We start from the raw sequence: 18,440 nt of genomic DNA, 5'->3' as shown, positions 1-18,440 counted from the left end.
AAAAACTATAATTCTACTGAAGCAAAAGTTTTATTTCCAAGACTCCATTTTCACAGACTTTGTTTCCTCTATGAAAACTTAATTTTTGTATTCTTGCCATCTTCATTGGGTATATTGGCTTGAAAGGTAGGCTATTAGGGATCATGGTGAAATACCACTTAAGCCATAGATGTTGAAAATAACACTTTCTTTTCTGGTGCTAATGGGCAATCCAAATGAGAGTATATCATCCTGAACAGATCTATGTATCCACATGTTTGTCTGTACAATTTTAAAGATAATAGCTCACATTAAGCATTTACTCTGGGCTGACAGTGTATTACACACACACACACACACACACACACACACACACACACACAGGTTTAGTCATTTAGAACTCATCCAAAAGGTTAGCCCTACTGAAAGAACATATAAAAATTATATCACATATAAGTGACAATGGGCTCTTAAACAACATTATAGAGAGACTTCAATGAACAGTTGCAGAACTCTTGCAAATTTCTAGAAAATTGTTAGCATATTCACAGATAAAAGTTATCTGAGACCCATCAGAAACACAGAGGAAATTAGTTTTGCTGATATTTACCCAGTGGAAGAAGACTGAGCATCAGGCATACTACAATATAGCCATACTGCTCAAGGAAATGCATTTGACTTCTTTTCTTCTCTATTTCTTTTTTTTTTTTCTTAAATAGGAGTATGTTCCTCCTACAAATAGTTGTAATTATATGACTTAAAATTTTACCTTGTCTCTTAAAGAATATATCACATCACTTCTATAGGGAAGAGCTTAAAGATCAATCTCCTTAGTCTCACTCTTGTTTGAATTCTCCCTTCATATATGCCAACATATGCAAACTATTTTATTGATCTCAGCTCCATGGAACAGGGGTTAGGAGATGCAAGTAAGAGAGGCAGACAGCAAAAAACACTTTTGCTTACCAGATCTATAGCACAATCAAGGCTTTAGACTATTCAGAGTGTTGAGTGGGCTCTGACAGAGAACATATAGGAGGTAATTTTAAATATAAATAAATGACCCAGTTGAATCATTAATTGTTTAGGAGCTGTAGATAAAATGGATGTTGTAGGGACTTGGGAATTGCCCAAGAAATCATATTGCAATGGGATCTATTAAACAACAAAGATGGTATTATTTGGTTCACAACAGGAAGATATATTAAGAGTCTTATGGGAATTTACAAGGTTGTTTTTACCTGGACCTGAGAGATTCAGGGGATGGAAATTGCAAAAGCCATCATTTAAGAGGTAGCTGGTGATATCAAGTCAACAAATTTTAATAAGCACTCTTGATTAACTCTGTTCTAGGGGTAGTGGAGAATAAAATCCAAAAACATTCAATTCTGCTTTAAGTAATTTTTAATTTTTTTGGAGATATTAAGCACCCATAAATAAAACAACTGGTGAAAAAAATACAGCCCAATAAATCAAGCGTTCAAGCAATTCTCAGAGATAATGAGTGAACTGGATTTTAGATAAAGGAAAATTTATAGTGTGCTTAGTTAATCAAGAAAATGTTCTTGCAGAAGAAATGTGAACTTGACCTACAATGAAAACTAAAATTTTGTTTGGCAAGGAAAAAAAATATGTGGGAAATAAAATAGTGGAACTTATCTGAAGGAACAAGATATCCAGTTAGCAGGTTGGAAGAACAAGAATGCCACTCTAAAATATAACTTGATGTAAAAGACAACAAAGATCCTTTATAAGATTGTAGGCAGAGTTATGATGATTTGAAATCAGTATTTTGTACGGATTTATACAGATGATTTAGAGAATAGAGAAATTGAAAGCAGGAGATTATTAAATGAAATAGGTATAAGGAGATCACTTTGACTAAGGTATTTGCAATGTGAATGTTACTGAGATTAATAAAATAAGAACTCCAAGTAACTGTTATTATGAGCTATTTATTAATTAAACAATTGGCTATCTTATTCTACCTAGTCCATCTCTCCAGGGACCCTCCATTGCTGTGGGACGAGTATAATTCCCACTTTATTTACCAAAGCCTTGAAAAGATGATTTTTCTATTTAATGTAATACAGGCAGAAGTGTCATGTGCCACATCTGAGCAGAAGTTTTAAGACTCAATGCATGATTCCACCATTGCTCTTTGTTCATCTGCTTATGTCCCAGGATAAAGAGATGATGGGGGGCGGGCTGTGCTCATGGATAAAAAGACACAATATTGTGAAGACATTAGTTATCTCCTTATTGTTGTAACATTTAACATTATGCTAATCAATATCCCAGGAAGCTTTTTGTAGAATAAACAAATTGATTATAAAATTTATATGAAATTTCAAAGGATCTGAAATCGCCAAAACAATCTGTAAGCAGAACAAATTTGTTAGGCTCACACAGTCTGTTTTCAACACTTAATATAAAGCTATAGTAATAGTTATAGTATTGTGTTTGCCTAAGAGTAGACAAGTAAATACACTGAACAGAATGGAGGGTCCAGAAGAATTTCACATATATGGTAACTGATTCTCAACAAAGCTGCCAAAATAATTCAATAGGAAATAATTCAATAGGAAATAATTCAATAGGAATATTCAATAGGAATAGCTGCCAAAATAATTCAATAATTCAATAGGAATTCAATAATTCAATAGGAAATAACAACTGTTATTTGTTAAAACAATTGGATATCCATATGGAAAATAAATAAATAAATAACCTCAACCATTGAATATAACCTTATTAAAATTATTTTGAAATAGCTCCTGTAAATTAATAAGAAAAAGTTTCAATAGGGAAAAAACTGGCCAAACTAAACAGGTAATTCCTAGAATAAATTACACCTAATAACAAATAAACATATGAGAAATATTTAACCCCATTAATGGCCAAGGAACTGCATATTATAATAAAAATCAATGCCATTTTTGTACATCAAATTGATCAAAATTTAAAAGAGTAATTAAGGATATTCTATATCATTGATGAATGTATGCATTGCTGTGTTAAAAACAAACTCGATGTCTTGGAGATAACTGCTAAAATTAAAAATATACTTTTATTCAATGTCATTTGACTAATAAATCTTTCTTTTGAGACTCAATTCATAGAAATAAAAGCACTGGTCCTTGAAATTATGACAAAGATATTTATTTTAACAGAATAAGCAGTGGGAAAAATAAGAGAAAAAAATCTGATTACCTATTAGTAAAGGAATTGTATAAGTTACAGAATACCCTTACATTTAAAAAATGCAGCTGTCATGAAAAGAAATAGTTTAATTTGAACATACGACAATGTCTACAATGTACTGTCAAATGAAAAGCAAACTGGTCATGTGTATTTTATGATCTTAATTTTGTAAAAATCAAACAATAACAGAGTAGACTGTTTAACACTGGCTACCTCAGGGAATGAGAATAGAGAAGTACTTGATGCATTTTCTTCTTTATATGTATTTGGATATTTTTCAATTCTTACTATTTTTTATTGTGGTAAAATACACATAATATAAAATTTCCCATTAGTGATATTTAGTACATTCAGAGTGTTGTGCAACTATCACCACCATCTAGTTCCAGAACATTTTATCCAAAAGGGAAACCTGTACTCATAAAGCAGACACTCCCAAATCTCCCTTCCCCAGGTCCTTGCAATTACTAATGTGTTTTCTGTCTGTATGGGTTTGTCTATTCTTGACATTTCATACAAGTGGAATAATACAATATGCAGCTTTCTGTGTCAAAAACTTGTACATAAATGTTTATAGCAGCGCTATTCACAATAGCCAAAAAGGTGGAAACATCTATCAACTGATAAGTGAATAAACAAAATATGGTCTAGCCATACAATGGAATATTATTCAGCCATAAAATTGAATGAAGTATGAAGTATTGATACAGGCTACAACCTGGATGAACCTTGAAAACACTGAAAGAAGTCACATGTCTTACTCTTGAAACTATAGTTGACCTTGAACAATGTGGGGGTTAGGAGCGAGAAGTCAAAAATTTATGTGTAACTTGATAGCAAGCCCTCCGTATCCGCGGTTCCACATCCTTGGAATCAACCAGCCTCGAACTGTGTAGTATTGTCGTATTTACTACTGAAAAAAATCCACGTATAAGTGGACCTGGACAGTACTAACTTGTGTTGGTCAAGGGTCAACTATGTAACTATGTGGGTGTGTGTGTGTATATATACATATAATAATGTATTGCAGGGTGTAACTCCATCCTGACAAGTAAAAAGCTGAACAGACTGAAAAAACAACAACTCCTCTAGGATATGTAAGAGAGGTGGGACACAGGGCAAACCTCTGCCTCCAAAACTGGAAAGACAGGCAGGCAAATACAGGAGTCGCCACTTACAAGAGCAGAGACTCACGAGTGGAAATGCCCCGGGAACCAGTGCAGGGTGGGAAAACTTGAACTGTAATTGACTAAATGCTGGAGGCTCAGTATGGACAACACGGAGAGTTAAAAACTAGAGGACCTGGTCATAGGGGCACAATTTTATAATATTTACCTCCAAGAGTTAGACTAGATCCTCACAGTAAATACCAGAGAAAAATCCCCTCCAGCTTCCAGCAGCGGGAGAGGAAAAGGAACCATTTTGAAATATGCCAGAGCACACTCTGTTCTTAACAATGTCTGCCCCAGGAGAAACCAGTCAATCAGAGCCTAACCTGACAGAGTATTATCAGTGCCCAACTGACCTAGAGGATGGGGACTACCCCACTCCAGTCAGCTCTGGCCTTCCATGTGGGAGAAGGGAAACACCCAACTCTAGCTTACTCTAGCCATTCTATCCCACCTAAGCAGCTTGAAAAAAAAGAGAGAAACACTTATAAAGTTCACACAGAAGCACAGTCTTACTAAAACACCAAGACCTAATCATGGGTCTATAGAAAGCTTCCTCTTACCCCAACATTTCACTACCACATTCTTTAAGGCCTGTTTAGAGCAGCTCCTTTTACGCAGGTCTGGCCATCAGGAAAAAATTACAAGGCATACCAAAAGCAAAAAAACACAATCTGAAGAGACAGAACATTAGAACCAGATATATGGAGAATATTGGAATTGTCAGACTGGGAATTCAAAACAAATGTGATTGCCATGTTAATGGATAAAGTAGACAGCATATAAGAACAGATGGGTGATGTAAGCAGAGAGATGGAAATCCTAAGAAAGCACCAAAAGGAAATGCAAGAGATCAAAAACACTGAAACAGAAATGAAGAATGCCTTTAATGGGCTCATTAGTAGCCTGGATGTGGCTAAGGAAAGAATCTGTGAGCTTGAGGATAGCTCAAATAGAAAACTTCAAAACTGAAAAGCAAAGAGAACAAAGATTGAAAAAAGAAAAAGGAGAGAAAATCCAAAGTCTGTGGGACAACTACGAAACGTATAACATACATGTAATGAGTGTAGCAGAAGGAGAAGAAAGAGAGAAAGGAACAGAAGAAATGTTTGGAATGATAATGAACCAAGCCATAGTCAAGGAACATTTCCTGTCCCTGGAGTCAGGGAAACTGATGAAATATACCCAGAAGTATTTTAGAATAGCCATGGGCCATGGCCTGCTATGTGCCTTCTGTTTCTCGCTTTTTTAATTGCTGTGTCTGTCACAGTTAATTGATCGTAGTCTCATCATTGTATGTTGGGTGTGCGGAGAGTAGAGCAGATGATGTCTTTTTGATCCATATGAGGAAGACCTGCACGCAAGGAACCACATATAGATATCCAGAGCTGGTGGAGAAGAAAAGATCCTGGACTTCTAGCCAAATGCTATAATTGGTTGAGAATTTGGGAGTCTGGAAATTTAATCGTCATATTTTCCATGTAGGAGGAATGTAAATAATTGTATCCAGAGAGTGAACAGAGATAGACTGGAAATCACAACCAGAATATTTTACATCTCGTTCAAATAAGAAATGGATATTTCCCCAACCCCGTGAATCTTGCTTGGCTGGCCTTGCAAATTGCTTTGAGCAATTAAATCTGGTTACAGGGTTGTGTGAGTTCCAGAGGCCTGCGTGAGTTAACAGGGCTGCAGTTTTCATTTCACTGTGCTGGGGTGCAGTTCCTATGTAAAGAAGCTCAGGCTAAACTACTGAATGGCGAGACACCATGTAGAAAGAGGGAGCCCCAGCTGCACCCGGGCCATTTCAACTACTAAAGCAGAGGCACCAGATATGTTAGGAGGCTATCCTGGAGGTCCCAGCACCAGCTGAGCTCCCAGATAAATGCAACTGCTTCAGTCTCTCCTGTGGACTGTGGGGTGGAGTGTACTGCATCTTTTCATTGTCAACGTGGTTAAGTAAGAACTACATTTCCCATAATTCCCTTCCTTGCATAGTTCCTGGTTAGTATCCTGTAAAAGGAAATTTGGGATTTGAGAGACAGCATAAAGCAACATGAAAATGAGATGCCATGTTACACACGCTAGCAGGGCTAAAATTTAAAAGCTAATAATATCAAGTGCTGGAGAGGATGTAGAGAGCATCTGAAATTCTCACACATTATTGGTGGGAAGGCAAAATGGTATAACAACTTTGGAAAACAAGTTATCAGATTCTTTTAAAGTTAAAAATAACACTTAACATACTACCCAGCTATTCTACTAATAGATATTTGCCAAGAGGAAAGATATTTACTCAAGTCCCGTCAAAAGTGTGTACATAGTTTTTCATAGCAGCTTTATTCATAAGAGTAAAGAACTGTAAACAATTTAAATGTCCATCAACTGGTACGTGGGTAAACAAATTGTGAACTATTCCTACCATGGAACACTACTCAGCAATAAAAGGGCATGAAGCTACCATTACACACAACAACCTGGATGAATTTCAAAAGCAACATGCTGAGTGAAAGAAGACAGATCAAAAGACTAAATACTGTAGATTAAATTTATGAAATTTTAGAAGGGCTAAACTAGAGAGTGAGAGAACAAATCATTCATTTCTTGGGACAGGAGGTGGGAGGAGTGTATTGATTGCAAAAGGGCAAAAGGGAATTTTTTGGGGGGGAAGATGTAGATATTCTATATCTTGATTGTGGAAGTGCTTACATGGCTGTATACATTTTTTAAAACTCACTGAACTCATTCGTTTAAAATAGGCTAATTTTATTGTATGTAAATTATGCCTAAATAAAGCTAATTTTTTAAAAACAAAAAAATTTTATTTTATTCCTGACACCACTACCCTCTTATATCCCTCTCCTTAGAGGTTTCTTTAAAGATATATATGTGTGTATATATTTAAATATATATACATTTAAATGTCCCTCCATGGGGTCGTATCATTTCATTTTTATACTGATATTACTTCACCACATCGTTTATAGTAGATTTTAAAGCTATTAGATTTTGTTATCTGAGATAAATGATTTTACCATATGATAGTTGATAAACAGTATATAAAGTAATTTAACAATTTTCTTATCAGAATTTGAGCATCTTTTATATAGCTAGTATTTTTTTGCACATCTTTTCCCATTTCTCTGCAGGGTTACTGGTCTTTTTATTCTCTTAGTAGCTCTCTATGTATTGATATATCATTGCTTTGTCCCAAAAAGTTGCAGATTTTTTTCTAGGTATTCATTTGTCAGCTATGCTTTTGTGTTTCTGTCATGAACAGTTATGTAATCAAAATTTTCAATTTTCCCTTATTACTTATGGATTTTGAGTTACAGTTGGGAATGATTTCCTCTCCTTAGATCTATAAAGAAATTCAATTTTTACATCTAAATATCTGTCCAATTTTGAATAGTTACAGGTAAGGTATGAGGAATTAATGCAATTCTTTTTCCAGTTGGCTATCCAATTATCTCAAAATCACTTGTTAAAAAGCACTTATTGCCCCCCACTCATTTTAGAAACTTCATTTATGATATACTTTATTTCCATGTTCAATTAAGTCTATTTCTAGGTTTTTAAAATTTTGTTTCTTTCAATTGTTTGTATATTAATTCATTAATATAAAATTGTTTTATTTATGGCATCTTTATAGAATGTTTCCATGTACTCTAGAGCTAATCCTCCCCCATCGCTCTACTTTTTAAAATGTTTCCCTGCCTCTTCTTGCATGTTTGCACGTCATTTTTCCAAAAGAATTTTGTAATCAGTTTATTTAGATCAAAGAGGACTGGTGTAATTTGTATCTGGATTGCATTAAATTTGTGAATTAACTTAAGGAGAACTGACATCTTTATTATATTGTGTCTTCTAATTCAAGAACGTGGTATATGTTTCCATTTGTTCAAGTCTACGTGTGTGTCTTGTAGGAGGGCTTTATACTTTTCCTCACATAGGTTTTGGACACTTCCTTTAAATGTATGAATTTTTCTGGTCCCAAAAAGGGAAACAAAGGCCTTATTCTCATTTATTATTCGAGGAACTGAGAGATAACATTTGCAGCCCCCAAGTCAAATAATAGATCCTACTTGTCTTATCTTTGCTGTGGTCCAAAATGAAGGTTATCCCTTACAACATCCCCATCCCATCATATTCATTCCATGTACATAAACCACTTAAGAATAATCATGACATTTTATGATCCATCTTTAACTCTGTCCAAACCAACTTAAATGTTCTAATAACTCCCATTGGAATTTGAACATTTGTTTATTCCCCAAGGAGCAGCTTGTCTTTTTCATGCCATGTAATTTATTGAACCAATTCATATCAATACAGACATTATAAATACAAAGGTCTCAAAGACTGTGAGCCTCCTTTACCCAGAAATTAGGTAGGGGATTGATCTGAGGTCGCTCTGGAGCAGTTGTCACTGCTTTCAGGGACTGGTTGAGTACTGGAATATTAATATGTCTGTGGAAAGGATCCTAAAATCATCTAGATCAACAAATTCATATTATATATGAAGAATCAGAGGTACCAGTTGATGCGGTGAATTATTCAATCTCACATCTAGGACAGGATTTGAATCCACATTTTCTGAATCCCAGGTCACTACTATTTTTGCTACACCAATTTAAGTGAGAGCTGTGCTGGAGACACCCATTTTAATAGCAGGTACGTGGGTACAAAAACAAATCTAGTTTCTGAAATGGGGAAAGTCAGAAGAAGAGTGTGGAGTTAAAGAAAGGGCACCATGTGTAAACTGGCCTAGTCTTGGGACAATTTATTTAGAGTATATACTTACAGCAGAGTTTTGAGACAGAAAAGCTTGGTTTAGTGACAAGATGAAAGGGCTTTGACATGAATTTTAGGTACACATGATTTCAACTGTCTTTCAGTGTACTTTGTAAAGTCCTTTCAGATCTCAGTGAGAGTTTCCCTAAGCAGTCTAGTTTTAATGTTTACAGCATATTACATTACATAACCTCTCCTAGGTTCTCCATTATCATCCTCTGTCTCTGCGTGAACCTGTCTCCTATATCTTCCAAGTGAACTCTAGAAACAGGAAGTTTTCTGCTTCAAACTGCTTTGGTGAAAGTCTATCAAATCCAGCAGTTAAAAAATATCTGACTTCAGGCAGAATCATATTTAAGAGTCTTTCTATTTAAAATATACTTGGAAATGTACGAAACCTTCAGGCTTTAACCAGCCTTTGAAGTATATGGCATTGGTGGCATAGAACAGGGTCATTCATGTCTGCATAACTGAAATGGAGAACTAAGGATAAGAGGCTCTTTCATTTTTATTCTGAACAACGGCCATTAGAAAAATGAAACAGATTATGTTTCTCTGTACCCATTTCCCTCACATTGTGTTCCTTTATCCCACCAACTGCAAGAAACCAGTGCCCACCTTCCTTTGCACCATTGTGTTCCCACTAATAATCAATCATAATTCTCAAACATTGTTCACTCCAGTCTTTCCCTATCATCACGATGTTTTGAAAAAGGTTATCATTCCCTTCGCCTTCAAAGTTTGGCAGCTACCTGTGAATTTTTTTTTAAGTTTTTCACAAACTAAGGAGTAAATATTCAAATAGCTGAATTTTTATTTCTTTCATGTAGATTTGCATCTTACTTGTAAGCAAATTGTGAAGTCATAAGAATTAATCTTGAATTGAATTAAGGTATCTGGAAAGGCCATGGGAGAAATATTTGAGCAATGTGAGCGGAAGAGTGATACAACAGGGAACAGTCTGATGGTGGGCAACCACTATATTATTTCAGGCAGAAAAATCTCACTTTGTGTTTGATCACTGTATTTTTCCTAGTTCTCCTCCATCTGGAAATGCCAGAGTTCTTCCAGAAATCAGAGTGAATGGCCTGGAATAATCAGTCAGTCACAACTGAATTTATACTACAGGGTCTCTCCAGTTCTTGGGAACTCCAGATCTTCTATTTCCTGTTTTTCTCCATAGTCTATGCAGCCACTGTACTGGGGAACCTCCTCATTGTGTTCACCATCGTATCAGAGCCACGCCTGCACTCCCCCATGTACTTTCTGCTGGGCAATCTCTCCTTCATTGACATGTCTCTGGCCTCATTTGCCACCCCCAAAATGATTGCAGATTTCCTCAGTGAGCACAAAGCCATCTCTTTTGAAGGCTGCATCACCCAGATATTCTTCCTGCATCTCTTAGGGGGTGCTGAGATTGTGCTGCTGATATCCATGTCTTTTGATAGGTACGTGGCTATTTGTAAGCCTCTACGTTACTTAACCATTATGAACTGGAGAATGTGTGTTGGGCTTGTGACACTTTCCTGGATTGTGGGCATTTTCCATGCTATGAGTCAATTAGCCTTTACTCTGAATCTGCCCTTCTGTGGACCCAATGAAGTGGACAGTTTCTTTTGTGATCTCCCCCTGGTGATTAAACTTGCCTGCATAGACACATACATTCTGGGAGTTTTCATGATCTTAACCAGTGGTATGATTGCTCTAGTGTGCTTCATTCTCTTGGTGATCTCCTACACTGTCATCCTGGTCACTGTTTGGCAACGTTCCTCTGGTGGGTCCTCCAAAGCCCTCTCCACTTGCAGTGCCCACTTCACTGTTGTGACCTTTTTCTTTGGCCCGTGCATTTTCATCTATGTGTGGCCTTTCACAAATTTCCCAATAGACAAAGTGCTCTCAGTATTTTATACCATTTTCACTCCCCTCTTGAATCCAGTAATCTATAGAAATCTTAGAAATAAAGATGTCAAAGATTCCATGAGAAAACTTAGCAGCCATGTCTTTAAGTCTAGCAAGACTGATCATACCCCTTGATTTCCTCGTACAAAAATGAGCGTTTTTCCCCCTCACTTCATTGGTCAACATAGTCATGCTATGGCAAGAAATCATTTAGTTCATGGCAGAACTATTTTCATAATCAGTCTCAGCAGTCACTGAGTTTTGGTTGTATTAAGAGTTCCTCACACAACATAATATTTACTACGGAACATTATCAAACCGATATCCAAAACTTTACCTCACAAGGACTCACTTTTTAGAATATTCAGCTCTTGTCAGATGTAGGTATTTGTTTGAGTATTGAGTAAGACACTCGCACGTTTTAAGAAAGAGCAGATTTCCTTCCAGTCTCTTATCGTTGTCTCTAAGAAAAGGGGCAAGTGTGAAAGTACCAACACCTGTACACTAAAGTAACAGTGGAATTTTTTATTGCTGACAAAGGTGCTGATGAATAAATTATTTTAGTTCAAAGGTCAGAAAAAGATCGAGGTTTCTTGGTAAGTGAAAATATTTGCTATTTAATATTTTGTAACCTATATTTGATAAGAATAAGAATGTACTTTATTTATTTCGGTTCCTAAGTTCCCTAGAGTGGATTTCACAATTTTAAACCAGTACAGTAAACACTAAGAAAATTCTTATAGTCTTATATACATATAGAAAGATTCTAGAATCATATACACCAAATCCCATCCACATTCCCGATCTACAGAAGAGGAAACTAAGATCCAAGGACACAGTAACTTTTTCAAGGTCGTGCTTTTTCAAGGCAGAATTTAGATCATTCACCTACAAACTGTTTATTTTCTAAGCAGTCAGTTATTTTGGTGCCATGATGTTTACTGTATCATTTCTGTAATCAAAAGCCATATTGTAACTAGTAAGGTCCTAAAAGATCTGAGCCATTTTCCCCCTGGCTAAACACAGTATTTGACTTAAGGAATCCATGAAACAGTGGTCCTTCAACATAGTTGATATAGCTAATAACTGGAGGCTGAGAACATAGTAATCATGTAGCAATATCTATACTTATTTCACTGATGATGAAATTGAGAATCGGGAAATAAAGTGACTTTCCCAATTTTACACACCTGTAAGATGATAGAGTCCTGCCAAGAGGGTGCCTCTTCTCTCTCTCTCTCTCCCTCTCTCAACTGGACAATGGCTAAATTATCTTCGAGAGCATTTTGGTCATTGTCATTCTGAGAGTTATACATAGGAGAAATGTTTAATGCATAAAGGTAAATCCTTGTAACCATTAATAATTATCCAATTATTCAATTATCCAGTTGCCTGGCATTGTCAAAATTTGCATAATATTGTATGTAATATTGTACAGCTTGGGTTTCAATGAGGACAGATGTATATATCAATGACTGATAGATAAATAGATTGTAAAGAGTTGAATGTAAAGGTAAATCAATTATTAGGTGAATCAATGGGCAAAAAAATGGATCTGCATGAATGGGTGGGTGGATAGAGATAGATAGAGATAGATAGATGATAGATAGATAGAGATAGAGACTTACAATCATGAAGAAATGAATATACAGTTTAATATATTGCCTCAAGTTTCTATGTCTGTATGTTCAATCTGTACAACTGTAAATTGTAACTGTGTTCCTTGTTTAAAATTTTGAAAAGTTATTGAACTTGAGAGAATTGAAAAGGTATAATCTTATGTACGTTTCTTGTGATGAAGTATAGTCAATTCAATTTATGAATAGGTTTAATGTCACTGGGGAGATCTACTAATGAATTATGTTAGTGAAAATATAATTTTAAAAGCCCTTTGAATATTCTCTATGAATATTATAAATCTGTCCTCCCACCTTCTCAATGCTGTTAGTTAGACCAGGTCTGCAAGTTGGATATTCATATTTCATTCTGATCAATAGCATACAGTTGGCTGATCAGAATAAGGAATGCTGAATAATTTCTTGTCTATCTCAGGCTATGAATTTTGTTTTCCAATTTAGCATCTTAACATGCACACTGCTAGAATTACAGCCAAATAAATGTCATAGTTTCCATTATATGAAAATTTGCATGTGCTCTAGAATAATTACATCTAGAAATTACATTTCTACCTTAACCTGTTTTCATTTGTCTAACTGCCTGTGAAGCAAGAAGGAAGAGTTTATGATTTGGTTAAAAACGAACAGTATTTCAAGTGAAAAATGTGGTTTCAAACCTAGCACCAACATGACATTTCTTCATAAACTGCACATTACTTAACTTCAGATATTAAATATTTGGCTTAGTTTGTTTGTGTCAAAGCATGTTGAAACCTTAAAAGTCTGAGATAAATGTAAGAAACTATTAATGCCATTTCTTTCTTTGCAAGGCAGGAGCTTGTGTTTTTCTCATGGTACTCACAAACTGTCAGAATCCACAATGACTGATTGTTTCTAAAACTCTTTTCATATACCTCAGTCAATTCAAGGAGATGCAGCCTATCAGTAAACAGTTATTCACAGAAATCTCAAAGCATTAGGCAGTCTAATCTAGTTTTTCCATGCCCCTCCCCACTTTTTAGCAAAGAAAACTGGAAAGCGTTTTGTTTTCCTGCCGTACATCTTAATAAGCCACAGTCTTAGAGACATCTTAAAACTGAATATCAAGTTTTATGTTTGACAAATAGTGGTTAGACCTATGCAATTATTCTTCAAATACATACTACTTAAAAATGAGGTCCATTTTAGGTAGAAGTCTACACGGGTGGGAAGGAAAAAGGAAATGATGTTTTTAGAATCCATTCTGTCCACTTTCCACAAAACAGTTGCAACAAACAATTAATTTACTTTTATTATCCTCATGTTAGAGATTAAAAAGGGATAGAGAGGTAAAGTGACTCTCCGAGGTTAGTACAACTAGGAAATGACAGAGTCAAGATTTAATTCTAAGTTCCATGTATGCTTAGAGCAATGATCTTTGCTCCTTATAGTGATTCAGCTTTGAACTAGCTTTATGAATTCTCTGGACTTTAGGTTCTTCAACTGTTAGGGAAATTGATTGACCAGCTGATTTTCAAAGACTTTCTTGTAATAAAAAACATATTTAACATAATCATTAATACACCAAATTAGGGAGAATTGTGCAATATATTTCTTAAATTATTATCATCTTTTCTTCCCACATGCTACATTATATTGTATACTCATATACTCACACTGAGACTAATAATATTTTGGGATAATTTATTTGGAAATGAAAAATTTATCATGAATTTAATAGTTAATAATTTTCCAAACGCTTAGTCTTGGTATTAATGAATTCATCAAATCTATGATATTCAGCCAGGTTTTGAAAGCCAGTCAGATTCAAGTAGTTTACTTGCCATGGTTTAAACTTTACAAATTGTCATCTGATTAACTATTTGCTATATCAATTATCAAGGGCGATAGTGATCTATATACCCATTAAGAAAAGGTATTATTAAATCTTGGATCTTCTAAGCTGTTCTCTTTTGTTCAAAGTTGAGTCAGAACTCAAATAATTGGACCCACTGAGTCAAGATCTTTCAACAATATTCAAATGAACTTCTTCATAATATCAGTTTTCCATGAAAATATTCCAATGCCATGAAAAAACCTGTTACGCCCAACACTCTTAATTTAAATTCTGCAAGTGGACACCATCAGAATACCACAAGGCTGTGTAACTGAGTGAGAATGTTCTGGGTCAAAAGACAAAAGAGCAATATTTTTTCTCGGGCTTCTCTAAGTAGTCTTAATCTGATGTATATTTGTAGAATTCAGGAGTCCATGAATTCCTGAATATACGTTCACAATTTTGATGATTTGTGCATTTTTCCATAAAAATAACCTATAAATTTCAACAGATTTTTCAAATGGACTCATAATTGCAAAAGGCTTGCAAACACTGCACTAACATTTAGGCAAGATACTTCACATCTCTCAGCTCTGGCTTATTTTCATGAATTTAGACTAGATGAATAGATTCTAACTTTAATTTTCTATTGTTCTGAGAACAAAGCTGATGATACAAAATCTCAGACAGAGATCTCTGCTCTTTGCACTGGATATATCAGAGTAGTTTTCCCAAGATTTAAATATTGGTTACTTATTTCTTCTTAACAGCTGTCTTCACTTCCTGGTTTGTCAGCGTATAGATAAGTGGATTCAGAAACAGAGTTAAGATGGTATAGAAAAGAGAGAGAAATTTGTCCACCAGGAAGTTTGTGAAAGGCCACACATAGATGAAGATGCAGGGCCCAAAGAACATTCACACAACTATGAAATGTGCTGTACAGGTAGAAAAAGCCTTAGATGATCCTGTGGAGGAGAGGTCCTTGATAGTGACAAGAACAATGATGTAGGAAGTGAGCAAAAGCAGAAAACTTATAAGAGCAATCACACCACTGGTTGAAATCATGAAGATTCCAAGAACATATATATCTATACACGCCAGCTGGATGACTAAAGGAAGGTCACAGAAGAAACTGTCTATAACATTGGGACCACAGAAGGGTAAATAGAGGGTAAAAGCTAACTGGCTCACTGTATGCAGGAAGCCCACCGTACAAGAAGTTACCACAAGCCCAACAAACACTCTTTGGCTCTTAACTGATGAATAATGGAGAGGTTTGCATATGGCAATGTACCTGTCAAAAGACATGGAGATGAGCAGCACAATCTCAGTCCCAGTGAAGAGGTGCAAAAAGAAGATCTGAGAAATGCAGCCCTCAAAGGAGATGGTCTTGTGTTGAGCAAGGAAGTCCGTGATCATCTTTGGAGTGGCGAAGGAGGACAGGCACATGTCAATGAGAGACAGGTTGCTGAGTAGGAAGTACATGGGGGAGTGAAGGTGTGGAGTGGACAGGACCATGAGCAAAATCAGGCAGTTGCCCAACATGGTCATTAAGTAGAAAAAGGAAAACATCACAAAAAAGAAAATCTGGAGCTCAGGAGAATCAATAAGTCCAAGTAACACAAATTCAGACACTCTGGAATAGTTAACCCCCTCCACTGATCTGCAGGCTCTGCCCTATAATGACAAAATGGTACAAAATGACAGAGCTAGAAAATGTGATACTTCTATATATACATATGAAGGAGTTATGATATCAGTTAATAATTCAGAATGCTGATTACCTAAAATCCAACTAATAACTATCTCAGTAAGATTTTTTCTTTTTGGAACCACTTAACAATTGCTGTCAGAAACTTCTACAAATGGACAACTTCTTGATTTTGATCAGTATCAAGTACATGCAGGGTTATACTCATCACATACCCACACAGTAATATTCCCTTCTGAATACTGACTAAGGAGTTATATAATCCATAGTTGTAGAGGAAGATTATACTAAGTGAGTGTGCTCTACTTAATAAGTCAGGTAAATAAAAATTTCAATGAGAGTTAAATTCTCAAAATTTTCTCTTAAACCAAATAAAATGCAATTATGTTGAATCCACTATTGTTGAACACTGGATTTAAATAACAGTTTAACATAATGATTTCAGGAAACCCATTTATTATCCTATGAGAGTGATAAATTATTTTTTCTTTAAGTGACTTCCTGTTTTCTCAGCTACAGAAGAATCCAGTTCCTTTCCAATTTCATTTGCACATTTTCAATTGTTTTGTCAGTGTTAATAAGTACTATTTTCACTATTAATATATAAATGATAAATTAATTTCTTAATTTCATAAAATTACTGATGACCAAAATGTATACCTGTAACATATGAGAGTTATTCTCAACTTTTTTACTTTTATGATCTTATTGATACCTTTTTTTAAAAAGAGCAAGAAAATCCCTCCTTTATTTCTCCACATGTTACTCAAACAAAGCTAACTTTTTAGACTAGAAAAAAGAAAGAAAGATTCTAAGACAAATCCAGGAAATGTACGAAATGAGTGCCTAGCCTTTTGTAGTACCAGCATATAAGATGCTCAAAACAAAACAAAGCAAACAAAAAACCCACATTAATTATCATATGTCAAAGTGATACCCGAGCCAACTGAAAGAGAAAAAAAAAAAAAAGACACTTTAGGGACTCAGACCAATTTTTCAAAATTGAGTTTTTGGTTTACAGCAGATTGCAAGTTCTGCAAATATCTCCTATAACGTTTTCGTCTAAGTGACCTCCTGTTTTCCCACATGGAGAAAATCTGGCTTCATCCTCATTTACTTGCAAATATTCAAATTTTTCTGTCAATGTTGATAAATATTTTTAAGATTTGTCAAAGAACAATATTCCAGAAATCTTAAAACTGAACTGTGGCAAAGTGGTTAAGAGGGTTAAGGTGTTCTTAACCTGCTGTATGACCTTGATCATACATTAGTAGCCTAAGATTTGGCCTCTTTACCTGTGAGAATTAAATTAGACAGTCTATATAAAGCATTAAGCATATGTCCTGAGCAACATTCAAGAATTCTCTAGGCTTCAAAATTCGAATTTTGGAATACTGTTCAGAAATAATCTGCTTGTTTTATTTCATGAATAGTAATAATAATAATTTCAGTAAAAATATTTTAGCCTAGTTTCAATTCAGTGACTTGGAAAAAGATATGGGCTTCCAAAATCATTTCATCTTTTTGAAGTTAAATTACTTCTTATAAAAATTACATGAGTATCTTGATATATTAAAGGCATTAAAATTTCTCAACCTCAGATATTTAAATATTCCTTCCATTTTCCTGACTTAAAATGTAATTAATGAGAACACAAAAATTATTATCATACCTAATTTAAATTTATATACATATATAAATACATATATAATGAATATATTATGCATTCATTATAAGTATTCACTTATAGTTGTCAGGTTTTTTTCTCCTTTCATCTTCAGAAGGGCATCTCTAATACCTGTTCAATTGAATCACTCATCTTTATGTCTTCAAATTATATATATTTTTCTTTACTACTCCTCTATTATTTTTGATTTACACAGTAATTAAATGAAAATTGTCTGCTACCTGAAGAACACGAATTACAACTGCTTCTCAAGATCTTTATATTATTTTCAGCTTTTAACCTACCAGCTGTGCATCAGAAATCAAAAACACCAAATCCTTCGAGGTTCACAAAACTACTGAAATCACCATAGTCCTTAGTAAGCATCAGAAGCCTGGAGTGTGGATATATATTTTCTCCAGTCTTGTTATAAAAGCCACTAGAAAGCAGGGACATTTAGGAAGATCAGGGATTAAGCACTACAGTCTGCTTGCAGTAGGAGTAATTAAAATGTTGAGCTGACTTTTCCCAAAGTTGGAACAAGAGCTGTGGAGTATGTCTTCACTATTTAAAGTGAGGACACACA

General features: G+C 35.0%; 3 protein-coding genes across 5 annotated transcripts in view; 1 reads left to right on the top strand and 2 right to left on the bottom strand.

The window, feature by feature from the left end:
* Positions 1-18,440, bottom strand: part of LOC137759193 (olfactory receptor 4K2-like) — a 133,824-nt gene that overhangs the window by 938 nt on the left and 114,446 nt on the right. The gene's annotated exons all lie outside the window — the stretch shown is intronic.
* Positions 10,230-11,180, top strand: LOC137759177 (olfactory receptor 4K3). Its single transcript, XM_068535128.1, has one exon. The coding sequence runs from the start codon at positions 10,230-10,232 to the stop codon at positions 11,178-11,180; it is 951 nt and encodes a 316-aa protein (XP_068391229.1).
* Positions 15,231-18,007, bottom strand: LOC137764742 (olfactory receptor 4K2-like). The gene is given in 2 exon segments (XM_068543783.1): positions 15,231-16,154; positions 17,987-18,007. Coding segments are annotated over 2 exon segments (945 nt in total).

Source organism: Eschrichtius robustus, chromosome 1 (genome assembly GCF_028021215.1).
Source record: "Eschrichtius robustus isolate mEscRob2 chromosome 1, mEscRob2.pri, whole genome shotgun sequence".
NCBI lineage: Eukaryota > Metazoa > Chordata > Mammalia > Artiodactyla > Eschrichtiidae > Eschrichtius > Eschrichtius robustus.
Note: the sequence above shows the minus strand (reverse complement) of the source record. Positions and strands in the feature narration are given on the sequence as shown.